This window comes from Cyclopterus lumpus, chromosome 9 (assembly GCF_009769545.1).
Source record: "Cyclopterus lumpus isolate fCycLum1 chromosome 9, fCycLum1.pri, whole genome shotgun sequence".
NCBI lineage: Eukaryota > Metazoa > Chordata > Actinopteri > Perciformes > Cyclopteridae > Cyclopterus > Cyclopterus lumpus.
Window position 1 is genome coordinate 2,255,001 of NC_046974.1, and position 13,186 is coordinate 2,268,186.

At 39.1% G+C, this 13,186-nt stretch overlaps 1 protein-coding gene across 4 annotated transcripts in view; it reads right to left on the minus strand.

Moving 5' to 3' along the window:
• Positions 1–2,718, minus strand: part of LOC117736838 (trichohyalin-like) — a 6,667-nt gene extending 3,949 nt beyond the window's left edge. For 2 of the 4 annotated variants that reach the window (XM_034542437.1, XM_034542439.1), the window contains exons 1-4: positions 2,590–2,712; positions 1,340–1,611; positions 242–419; positions 1–121 (exon numbers count right to left, since the gene is read on the minus strand). The exon at positions 1–121 is cut by the window's left edge and continues 126 nt beyond it. In XM_034542437.1, the coding sequence (XP_034398328.1) occupies positions 1–121; positions 242–419; positions 1,340–1,611; positions 2,590–2,672 (654 nt within the window). In that variant the 5' untranslated portion in view covers positions 2,673–2,712. Of the gene's footprint in view, positions 122–241; positions 420–1,339; positions 1,612–2,589 lie in introns of all 4 variants that reach the window. The other 2 variants (XM_034542436.1, XM_034542440.1) reach the window with 2 other exon arrangements.
• Positions 2,719–13,186: the final 10,468 nt, after the last annotated feature.

The window sequence follows — 13,186 nt, forward strand, 5'->3', positions numbered from 1 at the left end:
TTCCAGCAGGAAGCGAAGACACTCGCTCTGCTCGCCCGTGAGGTCTCGGCCCTCCTGGAGGATCTGCTCGGCCCGCCCCTCAACGGATCCGTCCAGTGTCACCTTAGTCACCGCGATCTTCCTGAGAGTTGGAACAACAAGGCGGCGAATGAGAAGGAGAAGATCAGCGACCCCCCCCCCCCACCCCCCCCACCCCCCCACCCCCCCGCAGATTGAATCAACAATGAACCGGGCTTTTTACTTTTCCCTTTCCGGCTCGGTGTCGGTCTTCAGGTTGTCGATGGCCGCTTTGAGCTCTTCGACGTCTCTGGCGTGCCGCCTCTTCCGAGTCTCCGCGTCCAACTTCTGCTGCATCCGCTGCTCCTTCAGCTCCTGCTGCTTTACCTCCTGCTGCTTCAGCTGCTTCAGGCACTCTGCCTCTGAGGGGAAGAGAGGAGCAGTCAACGAGGAGATGCTTGGAAGGCCTCCCAGCACACCTTTCAGGGTCAGGCCTGAGGTGTTGCAGCCGACAGATCTTCATCCACACTTCACACCTTCACGGAGCGCCATCAAGCATTAACCTTTGACACCAGAATGTGGTCTAAGCTGCATTCTCTCTACTGACCACCAGGGGGCGACTCCTCTGGTTGTATAGAAGTCTATACTTCATGTGTTAAAGCTGCATTCTCTCTCCTGACCACCAGGGGGCGACTCCTCTGGTTGTATAGAAGTCTATGCTTCATGTGTTAAAGCTGCATTCTCTCTCCTGACCACCAGGGGGCGACTCCTCTGGTTGTATAGAAGTCTATGCTTCATGTGTTAAAGCTGCATTCTCTCTACTGACAACCAGGGGGCGACTCCTCTGGTTGTATAGAAGTCTATGCTTCATGTGTTAAAGCTGCATTCTCTCTCCTGACCACCAGGGGGCGACTCCTCTGGTTGTATAGAAGTCTATGCTTCATGTGTTAAAGCTGCATTCTCTCTACTGACAACCAGGGGGCGACTCCTCTGGTTGTATAGAAGTCTATGCTTCATGTGTTAAAGCTGCATTCTCTCTCCTGACCACCAGGGGGCGACTTCTCTGGTTGTATAGAAGTCTATGCTTCATGTGTTAAAGCTGCATTCTCTCTACTGACCACCAGGGGGCGACTCCTCTGGTTGTATAGAAATCTATGCTTCATGTGTTAAAACTGAATGCATAACAAAATAACAAATTAAGGGAACTATGTCATGTTTAACTTAATATTTATTTTAAATAGTTAGGTAATTGGAGTATGACAGAGTATATTTGTAGATTTGTTTTGATCCTTAAAGTAGTTAAAGGTGCTAACTCCTCATGGGCCGTAGCAGCAGGTCTCACCCCGCTCCTGGATCTCTGACTGCAGGGCGTCGCAGCGCTGCCGCTGCCGCTGCAGCTCCAGGCTGAGCTGCAGCGGCAGCGCCTGCTGCGCCTGCGCAGCGACCAGCGGCTGCAGCTGCAGCTGCTGCTCCAGCTCGTCCTCCTTCCTCTCTTTGGCGTGCACGCGCTGCTTCAGGTGCTCGATGCACTCTTTCTTGTCCTTCTCCAGCGCGTCGTACCGAGAGCTCAGCTCCCGGTTCCGCTCCTCCCGCTGGTCGTGGACCTGCTGACACCTGCGGGTCGAAGACGCGTTCAATGTTGTCGGTGAGATGAGGGTTTGTGATACAAAAGACTGCACTGAGTGTTTTATTTAGTAAAACAAGATCAACTTAAATGAGCCCCATCCACCACCATAGATATGTATGTGTATAGATATACATATATTTATATCTATAAACATATATATATATATATATATATACATATATATATGTATATGCATATATATATATATATATAATGTATATATATATGAATATATGTACATATATATGTATATATATAGATATGCATATATGTATATACAAATATGTATATACTATTTGTTGTATACATATATATACTTATACATAAATAGTATATACATACACATATATATATATAAAATAAAATAGTATATATATACAATTTTATTTATTATATACAGTATATATATGTATATGTATACTATTTTATATATATATATATATTAAATAAAACAGTTTGATACACATCACGTAATGATCTGCAAAAGAGTGGAACAGGAACTGAAATCATTTAAATTACCAATCACATTAGGAAAAAGCTGCTCTAAAATACATAAAAATAACAGACTATACCTTAAAAAACGGTTATAAGTGAACCTCACACACGAACCCACAACGCTTGGTTACATTAGTTACATCATTTATAGTGTTTTATTGTACTTACTTTTACACTTTAATGCAGTATTATTATTATATTGTATTATTATTTTGTGACCTAACATTTTAGTTATCTTTGTTCCAATCAGCCAACAGTTTTATTTGTATTTTTAATTTAAATGTCATGAAGAAACATCTTAGAGACACAAAATGAGCTACACAACATTTATATTTGTATCAGTTTGGTTACATTTACGAAGTTTAAAAGATACAACTAGAGCATGTATCTTACTTTATACATCATTATCTGTTTAAATGAACTCTTCAGGACGTAACGATACCTCCCGCAGAAGAGAAGCAGTGTCTCACCTCTCAATCTGCTCCTCCAGATATGTAATGTGTGCCAATAATAACGACTTCTCGTCGTCCTTGGAACCGATTAAATCCGCCATAGTTGTGTTTGTCTTCTCCAGCTGTATTTCAACGTTTTTAGTATCCAACTGTAGGCTTTTAAAAAGGCTTTTTAGGGTATTTATTTTGAAAGAATTCAAGACGGGAAAATAAAACCGTTAGAGAATGCTGCGTTCAGGGTCCGCACGGAAAGTGCTTTACTATTCAGACAAACTGACCAATGAAGACTTTTCAGAGATATAATATGATATAATGTGAATATAAATATATATATATATATATATATATATATATTATTCTTATTATATAATATAGTGTACATATAAATATAATATGATATAATATATTATAATTAGGGCTGGGCAATCCATTAACGCCGACAATAATGTCGTGATGCGTTTGTAACATAGTTGAAAAGGTTAAAGTTACATCCCGCTAAATGGGAAAACTACGACACCTGCTGTTGTAGGGGCTTAACACTGGAGGGGCTTAACGCTGGGAGGGGCTTAATGCTGGGAGGGGCTTAACGCTGGGAGGGGCTTAATGCTGGGAGGGGCTTAACGCTGGGAGGGGCTTAATGCTGGGAGAGGCTTAACGCTGGGAGGGGCTTAATGCTGCTGCGCACATTGACCGAGGACATGGAGAAATGCACTTTTAAATGTACATTTTCATTTAAAATCTCTACCAGACGGCGTAGTTAATAAAAGCAAAGCTATTTGTAACCACTGTAAACTGGAGTTATCTCATCACCGGAGGACCACGAGCATGAAGTACTACGAGCATTAAAGTACTACGAGCATGAAGTACGTCTTAAAGGCGTTACACAGCATTGAAACAACCAGTGGAGCGAAACTTCATCAGACTACTGCGGCGTGCGGGAGAACTGTGATAAACCAATGCAGAACAATGAACACATGAAACATGAACACATGAAACATGAACACATGAAACATGAACAATGAACACAAGAACAATGAACACATGAACCATGAACACATGAACAATGAACACAAGAACAATGAACACATGAAACATGAACACATGAAACATGAACACATGAAACATGAACACATGAAACATGAACAATGAACACAAGAACAATGAACACATGAACACATGAACACATGAACCATGAACACATGAAACATGAACACATGAACACATGAACCATGAACAATGAACACATGAACCATGAACAATGAACACATGAACACATGAACCATGAACAATGAACACATGAACCATGAACACATGAACACATGAACCATGAACACATGAAACATGAACACATGAACACATGAACCATGAACAATGAACACATGAACCATGAACAATGAACACATGAACACATGAACCATGAACAATGAACACATGAACCATGAACACATGAACAATGAACACAAGAACAATGAACACATGAAACATGAACACATGAAACATGAACACATGAAACATGAACACATGAAACATGAACACATGAACACATGAAACATGAACACATGAACACATGAACCATGAACAATGAACACATGAACCATGAACAATGAACACATGAACACATGAACCATGAACAATGAACACATGAACCATGAACACATGAACACATGAACCATGAACACATGAACAATGAACATATGAAACATGAACACATGAACCATGAACACATGAACAATGAACACAAGAACAATGAACACATGCACCATGAACACATGAACCCATGAACCATGAACAATGAACACATGAACACATGAACACATGAACAATGAACACATGAACAATGAACAATGAACACATGAACAATGAACAATGAACACATGAACACATGAACAATGAACACATGAACACATGAACCATGAACAATGAACCATGAACAATGAACAATGAACACATGAACACATGAACACATGAACCCATGAACACGTGAACCATGAACACATGAACAATGAACACATGAACAATGAACACATGAAACATGAACAATGAACCATGAACACATGAAACATCAACAATGAACCATGAACACATGAACACATGAACAATGAACACATGAACAATGAACACATGAACACATGAACACATGAACCCATGAACACGTGAACCATGAACACATGAACAATGAACACATGAACAATGAACACATGAAACATGAACAATGAACCATGAACACATGAAACATGAACAATGAACCATGAACACATGAACACATGAACAATGAACACATGAACAATGAAATATAATGTGAATATAATATAATATACTATGATATATTATCTTAGAATAGAATATAAATATAATATATTATTCTATGATATATTATAATATGATATAATTTAAATATCCATATAATATGATATAATATAATTTAATATGATATAATATTATGTGAATTTAAATATAATGTTGTATAATGTTATAATATAATATAAATATAATATATTATTCTATGATATATTATAATATGATATATTTTGAATATAAATATAATATGATATAATATATTATGATATAATTTAATATGATATAATATACATATATATATAATAATGTGAATATTAATATAATTGCATTCAAGGACTGCTTGTTAAGAGTTTTCCCTTTTCAAACATAAAGAAAACGTTTAGAATTAGTCTGGATTAAACCAAAATAAAACCAAATAAACCAAATAATGAAAATGTAAATTAATCTCCATGAAATGCTGGAGAAATGAAAGCTTTTCATTGCAGTGTGGAAGATATGGAATTCCTATTTTCATATGCAGCTACATCCACTTCAGAGGAACAGATTTGCATGCTGGGTATTTTTCATTTCCTCTGTGTGTGTGTGTGTGTTGCAGCTCCTCCTCGTCACCAGCAGAGGTCAATAAAAGCTTGTTTTGTGGTGGAGAAACTCTCTCAGCTCCACCTGGAATGCAAAAGAAAGGATGAGGTCAACAGGGTCCACGATGGGACTGTTTTTCCATAATACTACTATTGACATTTATGAACTACAGGAAGGTTGAAGGGTTTTAATGCAACTACTCTGTGTAGTCATTTAGTACATTAGGAAAAGAATAACAAGTACAAGGGCACTAAATAGACAACAAATTACACTAAATAAGACAACAAATTACCCCCCCAACCCGAGTTTTACATGCCAGTAGGGACATTCAAAACTATTTTAGTCATGTTCAGCGTGTATCATTGCCCTTTTTATGCCAACTTATATCACACATGAAATCAGCCACATGCAGCCTTGATTTTATTCCTACTAAATTTCTCAAAGAGGTTATTGGCACTCTAGGGCCCAGTATTTTATTAATTATTAATAGCTCCTTAGCAAGTGGTACTTTCCCATCGATTTTTAAACATGCAATCGTACAATCGTTTCCAATTTTAGGCCAATTTCAAAACTTCCATTTTTATCAAAAGTTTTAGAAAAAGTGGTTTCAACACAACTCCTAGAGTTTATGAATCATAACAACATATTTGAGAAATTTCAGTTTTAGAGCACTTCATAGCACAGAAACTGCCCTCCTCAAGGTAACTAATGACCTCCTTTTAGCAGCAGACAGGGGGGAGAGCTCCTTTTAATTCGTTTAGACCTTAGTGCAGCTTTTGATACTGTAGATCACGCCATTTTAATCGATCGCCTCAAAACCTGGGTTGGCATCAAGGACACTGCACTTGGCTGGTTTTATTCTTACCTTTTAAAAAGATCGTACTCGGTCACCATAGGTAATCACTCGTCTTCCACGACTCACATTACCTGTGGTGTACCACAAGGTTCAATTTTAGGTCCACTTTTATTTTCTATCTACATGCTTCCACTCGGCCAAATCCTCCAGCGACACAACGTATCTTTTCATTGCTATGTGAACTAGATCATCATCATCATCATCATCATATCATCATCATCACCATCATCATCATCATCATCATCATCAACATCATCATCATCATCATCAGTAGCAGCAGCACTCGGCTCTGGCTCTGTTTTGATCTCCCCTTCTTCCCGCCGTCTCCCCTTTGGCCCCTTTTGTTGTGGCGGGCCCTGCCAGAGGTCACCCGGGGTCACGCTAGAATGAGAGAGAACGAAGGTTAGTGCCTTCAAACTCCACTAATAACCCCCACTGCGCCCCCCTCCCTCCTCCAGGGCCATATTTCATAGCGTCTCTCTCCACACAGAGAGGCTGCTTGCATCCACGCGTCTGGTTCACATTAAAACGAACACATGTGGTCTCGGTTTTGAGACGCGCGGCCCGACACGATAACCAGCCGTATGAAAAATGGATTTCTCAGGCGGCGGATTAAGGCTAATCTTTGTTCAGGGTTTCACTTTAAACAGGAGGTATCGTAATGACAGGAAGTGCAAGACTCGAGCCCTTTGTTACAAACATCGCTGCGATGGGGAGCAGATAGCGTACGTTAGATGTTTCAGCTCAGACTTATATACATATATATATATATATATATATGTATATATATCACATGTCAGAGGTTTCTTTTACGACTGGATATTACCGTAAAAAGCGAGACAACTTTTTCTGTCCACAACCTAAGGTTTACTCTCCGGGCTCTCACACAATGGCTCAGTGTTTAGTTCAGGGACACATGGCGGTTGATGGGCACATTAGTTGTGGCAGAGATCAAACCTGTGACCTTTTTTTTTTTTTATGACCGGACAATATATTTGACCACCAGACCACCCTGCAACTCCAAAACCGCCACTGGATACTTTAATAAAGTCTCTTAAAGTGGTATTCTATATTTTTCTTTACAAAAATGTAATTAAAAGGAACACAACAATAAGAGCTGCTAACCACTGACCTTTGACATCTACATTGACATCTTCAGGGGAATTAATGCGCCGCCTTTAGTTACCTTTTGAATACCAATCATCCAAAAAGCAAGATAACACACCTACAGTAACGAAGAGGGAACGTTGTCTTTTCACTCTGCTTCCCTTCAATCACCTGAAACCAACAGGGAGACCTTTCTCACCTCACTGAGCTTCACTGAGCATGAATACGGGAACACACACACAGCTGCTTGCGTTCAAACGGCGAGACAAAGTCCTCGTCTGGCAGGTCTTAGGATTTATAAAAGAGTTGATTCGCTGAACACCTCGTCAAAATATAAAGTCAAACCGTAGATATCAAGTCCAGGTTCAAGTTGCGATTTGTTTTGAAGGTGCGTCTGAAAGTCAACAGACTAATCATGCAACTTAAAAGAATAGTTAAGATGTTTTAGGAAATACGTCTCTCTTCTGCCACCGGGCAAATGGGATTCTGGGTAATGTAGTTCCTAACAAGTTCACATCAGAACATACACCTGTTAGAGGAGGAGATTGACACCACTGTCATGGTCTGTACGATAAATATGACGCTAGAGGCAGTGGATAGCTAGCTTAGCTTAGCTTAGCACAAAGACTGGAAACGGTCGGAAGCAGCTAGCCTGGTTCTGAAACAAAAACAACAACAGCTCCCCATTTAAAGTTTGTTTTATACACGAGATATAACATGTTAAAGCGTGAGCTGCAGAGATGCTTGTTGGACAATCTTTTATTTAGGTTACGAATGTTCTGAAGGTCCCAAAAATAGAAAGTTGAGAAGCTTAAACGATTGATATGAATGAGAGAAAGCGCCTCCTGCCGTCATTAAACAGAGCAGTTAAGTTCAGTGAAGAAAGGATCGGATTCATTTAATCAATTATGATCCTTATAATCTAATCGGGGCATTCCTAATAAAAGTCATATCGATCTTCTAATACAACATGTGGAACGATTCCTTCAACAATCTCCTCACTTTAGCACCTTATCTGTCGAGTCCAATAACAGTCAACAGTGCCTTGCTCAAGGGCACTGCAGATGTACCATGCTGCTCCAGGATTTAAACCAACAATCTAGAGGACAGACGCTCTCTTCTCCATCCTCTACTTTATTGTCACATTCAAGTGTTAAAAAACAAAACTGGTGTAATATAAAATGTGTGTGGGCGTGTGCGACAAAGTGTGTTTTGATGACTCGAGAGTTAAGCAAGTCGAGTCGTCGGCATGCACAACCACCATCACACACACACACACACACATAAACACACACACATAAACACACATGTGCACTTCAGTTGTTTTTCTGCATTTCTAGCAAAAAGGAAAACACGATGATCTGCGCGGCGATAAACAGATTCCATTCATATCGGAGCAACAGCTGCTGCGTCAGGACCAGATGGAAACCGCTAAATCTTTCCATCTGAACATTTCAGCTCAATTCCAACGAGACAAAGAGATCGTTAGATGAAAGCCTGGAACTCACTTGCAGCTGTCAGATCGGGATCAGAGATATTTATGTTGTAAACTAATACAAATACATGGATATTGAATGAAAGGTTTTTGAACCTATTTGGACTCTGGAGGAGTGACGTAGAGACACTGTATACCTGTCAATCACCTTGTAGCCCCGCCCTAAAGCATCCTCTGCTTCATGGTCTGTTTGACTCTAAATGACCATAATTTACTAAATGAACATCACGCTGTATTGAAGAAGACTTGAAACTAGAGATTGAGACCAAAAACTAATGTTTACAATGTTTACTGAGGGAATACATCAAGAGAAGTAGAGTCATTTATATAGACTTCTATACAACCAGAGGAGTCGCCCCCTGGTGGTCAGGAGAGAGAATGCAGCTTTAACACATGAAGCATAGACTTCTATACAACCAGAGGAGTCGCCCCCTGGTGGTCAGGAGAGAGAATGCAGCTTTAACACATCAAGCATAGACTTCTATACAACCAGAGGAGTCGCCCCCTGGTGGTCAGGAGAGAGAATGCAGCTTTAACACATGAAGCATAGACTTCTATACAACCAGAGGAGAGAAACAGTTTACTGATCAATCAATACTTTACTTGCCTTTAAGTACTTTAGTTAAAATTACAGAATTGTACTTGAAGTGGAGGATTTTCACAGTGCGGTATCAGTACTTTTACTTCGGTAAAGGATCTGAAAACTTCTTCAAAATAGTTCCAGGTCAGCAAAATACAACTGTGTCTTTCTAAGATCCAGCATCTTGTGGCTATTGGAGAAACGCCTCAAAACATTTTGCTTTGTTTTTGTCTTATTTCTTAACTTTTATTGATAGATATTCCCATTTTAACAGTGGCGGCCCCTGAAGTCCCTGATATCCTTATACTCATTATCAACCTCGTACCACAGCGTACGCAACATGTTTAACCATTATTTTGAATGGGTGTCCTTTCATTGTGCTTTAAATTACATCCTTACCTACCTCAATCAGCATGTTGTGTTTTCAGCATTTTTTCCCTGCACCAGTGTCACTCACGCAGGTTCCTATATATTTACTGGACTTGGCAGTGACTCGGATCCTGATTTCCAGGCGTATTTCTTTTCTAATTGAGAGCTGCTGTCATGCGTTGGACTGCTGCCACCTCTTGTAAAAAGTACTGAGGAGGAGAATGTATTGGGACCATCTGTGGGGAACACGAGATAGCTTGTTTTTATGATTCACGAGAAGACAATGGCCGGAGCCGGTTACTGTTAGAGCCACAGGGATAACAAACCTGCCAGAGATCAAAAACACTCTGAAACACAATAAAGATATATAGTGCATGATCGAGATTAACTTACAAACCTTTCTTAGACTCAAAACAGAAGTTATCTCATTGGTTGAGTTCCATCTGAAAAGACAAAAATAGAACAATGATAACACATAAGAGAGAAAGAAAAGAGCTGAAAAGACACATTTTAACATGTTGTTATAATAAAAGACATCATTAAGGCTCACAGTGTTCAAAGCTTCTGACTATCACGGATTATCTAAGGGGAGCACGATATCCCGTTAGCTAACAAGTAATGCAGCTAGCACCAGCTAGCTTAGTCACAAGGATTTGAAAATGTCAGTTTTTGGTGTAACCACAAATTTATTTAAAAGAAATATTTCAACACTTAAGTAAAATCATGTTTCTTTCCTTGTGTCTGTGCGTAGGAGCTCAGGCTGTTCTCTTAGAGCATTTGTAGCTTTACCTACGAAAATGTATTAATTAAACTAAAACTGGTCTTTCAGCCGGGAGACCGCTATTGGTGAGGCGTGTGCAACGGGAAGTCAAGGCGCATTTATTTGTCACGTAACTTGCGTATTTCAGTAAAGGCACCTCCGTTATTTTAACCCAAACAATCTTTTCGTAAACCAAACTTAAACTTAAGTATTTCCCGATCTTCTCCTAAACCTAACTAAGTATTTCACGATCTTTTCCTAAACCTAAGTATTCCACGATCTTTTCTTAAACCTAACTAAGTATTTCACAATCTCTTCTTAAACCTAACTAAGTATTTCATGATCTTTTCATAAACTTAACTAAGTATGTCACGATCTTTTCGTAACCCTAACTAAGTATTTAACCATCTTTTCTTAAACCTAACTAAGTATTTTACGATCTTTTCTTAAACCTAACTAAGTAATTCACGATCTTTTCTTAAACCTAACTAAGTATTTAGTCATGTTTTGAGGAAACGTTTTCGCACCAATGTCACTCAGATATGCGTCTGTACACTATGTCGAAAAGACAGGAACACGGTCATGATTATTACATGTTATTGTGTTACTATCTTTTGTCGCCTGACACACTAACGGCTTAAATAAGAGGGTGAGGTCACCTGACCGATCCGGCGTGGGCTCCAGCTCAAATTGGCCTCCGTACGCAACACATCTGCATCCAGTAACATTGATTATAGTCTCGTGTCCAGAAATTACAAGCGTCACTGTCTCATGAAGCCTTTCCCTTTCTCCTCTTTCATTACACTCAGAAGATAACGGGCCTGATGTGGTGCAGAGCTGGCAGTCAGTCAGGCAATCGCATTTTATTAGAGCCCTTTTTTATTTCATGTCCACATAGCCTTCAGAAACCTGACAGCCATTACACGGGAAAGCTTTGCTAAATTCTTTTCTGCTATTAGTGGTTGTAATTATAGAAGTGAATGAACTGACTCACAGAGTTTCTTTTATTTTTCGGAGGTGGGTCAGAAACCTCTAGTGGGAGCATTTTATGTCACAGCTGCAAAAATAAATGAACAGATTCCCACACTCCTTCCATTCTCATATAAAACTGCACTTCACACACATTGTGTCCACCCTTTGATGTTATAGCGGTTCCTCTTCTTATCCGTAGTTTGGCATTTTGGGAAAACATTTGCTTTGTTTCAATCGAAAGGTGGTTAGCTTATGTTAGCGGACAGGAAGCCGCATCACAGGATATCTGGTTGGGTTTATTCGTACAAAAATAGAAATATAAAATGTGTTTTTTTAGTTATAGGCCGGAACTTTAAGAACAGAAACTTATGTTCTCAGCTGGTTGGTTTGTACCGATCTAACAAACGGGATATAACATGTTAATTAGTGAGCTTTAAAATTGTTGGTAGGTGTTTTCTTGATCTGAAATCCAAGCTAACTGTTTCAACCTGCTTGCAGTCTTCATGCTAAGCTAAGCTAATCTTCTGATGCCAACGGTTTTACACTTCATAGTTTCCAGGTGTCCGGATGCTTTAAATGTAGTGAAGTGTCTCCAGTGGGAGCTGTGTGACGTTCGATAAATGTCCTCAGGTGATCTCACTTGAGTCAGCGTCGGACAAATCTGAAGACGGAAAGTTTGAAAATACAAATAATCAGGAAGTGAGACTATCCGTCTCCTCAGGTAGGTTGGAGGCTCCAGGCTGAATTAGCATAACACACCTAAATGTACTGCTGGCGGTTGGTTGAGTTGCATTGTGGGTAAAGCAATGTATATTCATAACATGTATGACGTCTTACGAAAAGTTACTCCTCGTTTTTCATGTGTTTTTCCTCCTAAAGTCCAGCAACACGTGTTGATAAAATATACTTCCGTCTTCCCAGAAAATAATTTAGTTTGGGCAGAAAAACTACTCAGTTAGGTTTAGGAAAAGATTGTCTAAATTGTCTAAATTAGGTTTAGGAAAAGATCGTAAAATACTAAATTAGGTTTAGGAAAAGATCGTAAAATACTAAATTAGGTTTAGGAAAAGATCGTAAAATACTTAGTTAGGTTTAAGAAAAGATTGTAAAATACTTAGTTAGGTTTAGAACAAGATCGTAAAATACTTAGTTAGGTTTAAGAAAAGATCGTGAAATACTTAGTTAGGTTTAAGAAAAGATCGTAAAATACTAAGTTAGGTTTAGGAAAAGATCGTAAAATATTAAGTTAGGTTTAGGAAAAGATTGTAAAATACTTAGTTAGGTTTAGAACATGATCGTAAAATACTTAGTTAGGTTTAAGAAAAGATTGTAAAATACTAAGTTAGGTTTAGGAAAAAAGATCGTAAAATACTAAATTAGGTTTTGGAAAAGATTGTAAAATACTAAGTTAGGTTTAGGAAAAGATCGTAAAATACTTAGTCAGGTTTAGGAAAAGATCGTAAAATACTTGGTTTCCGCCCTTACCAAGCTTCCTCACAACATGGCACCTTGGGCTGTGACTCTCTTGCTTATATCTGCAGCACCAAAGGATTGTGGGTCAGAATAGCCAGAAAAAACACGCTGGTTAACATCCTGCAG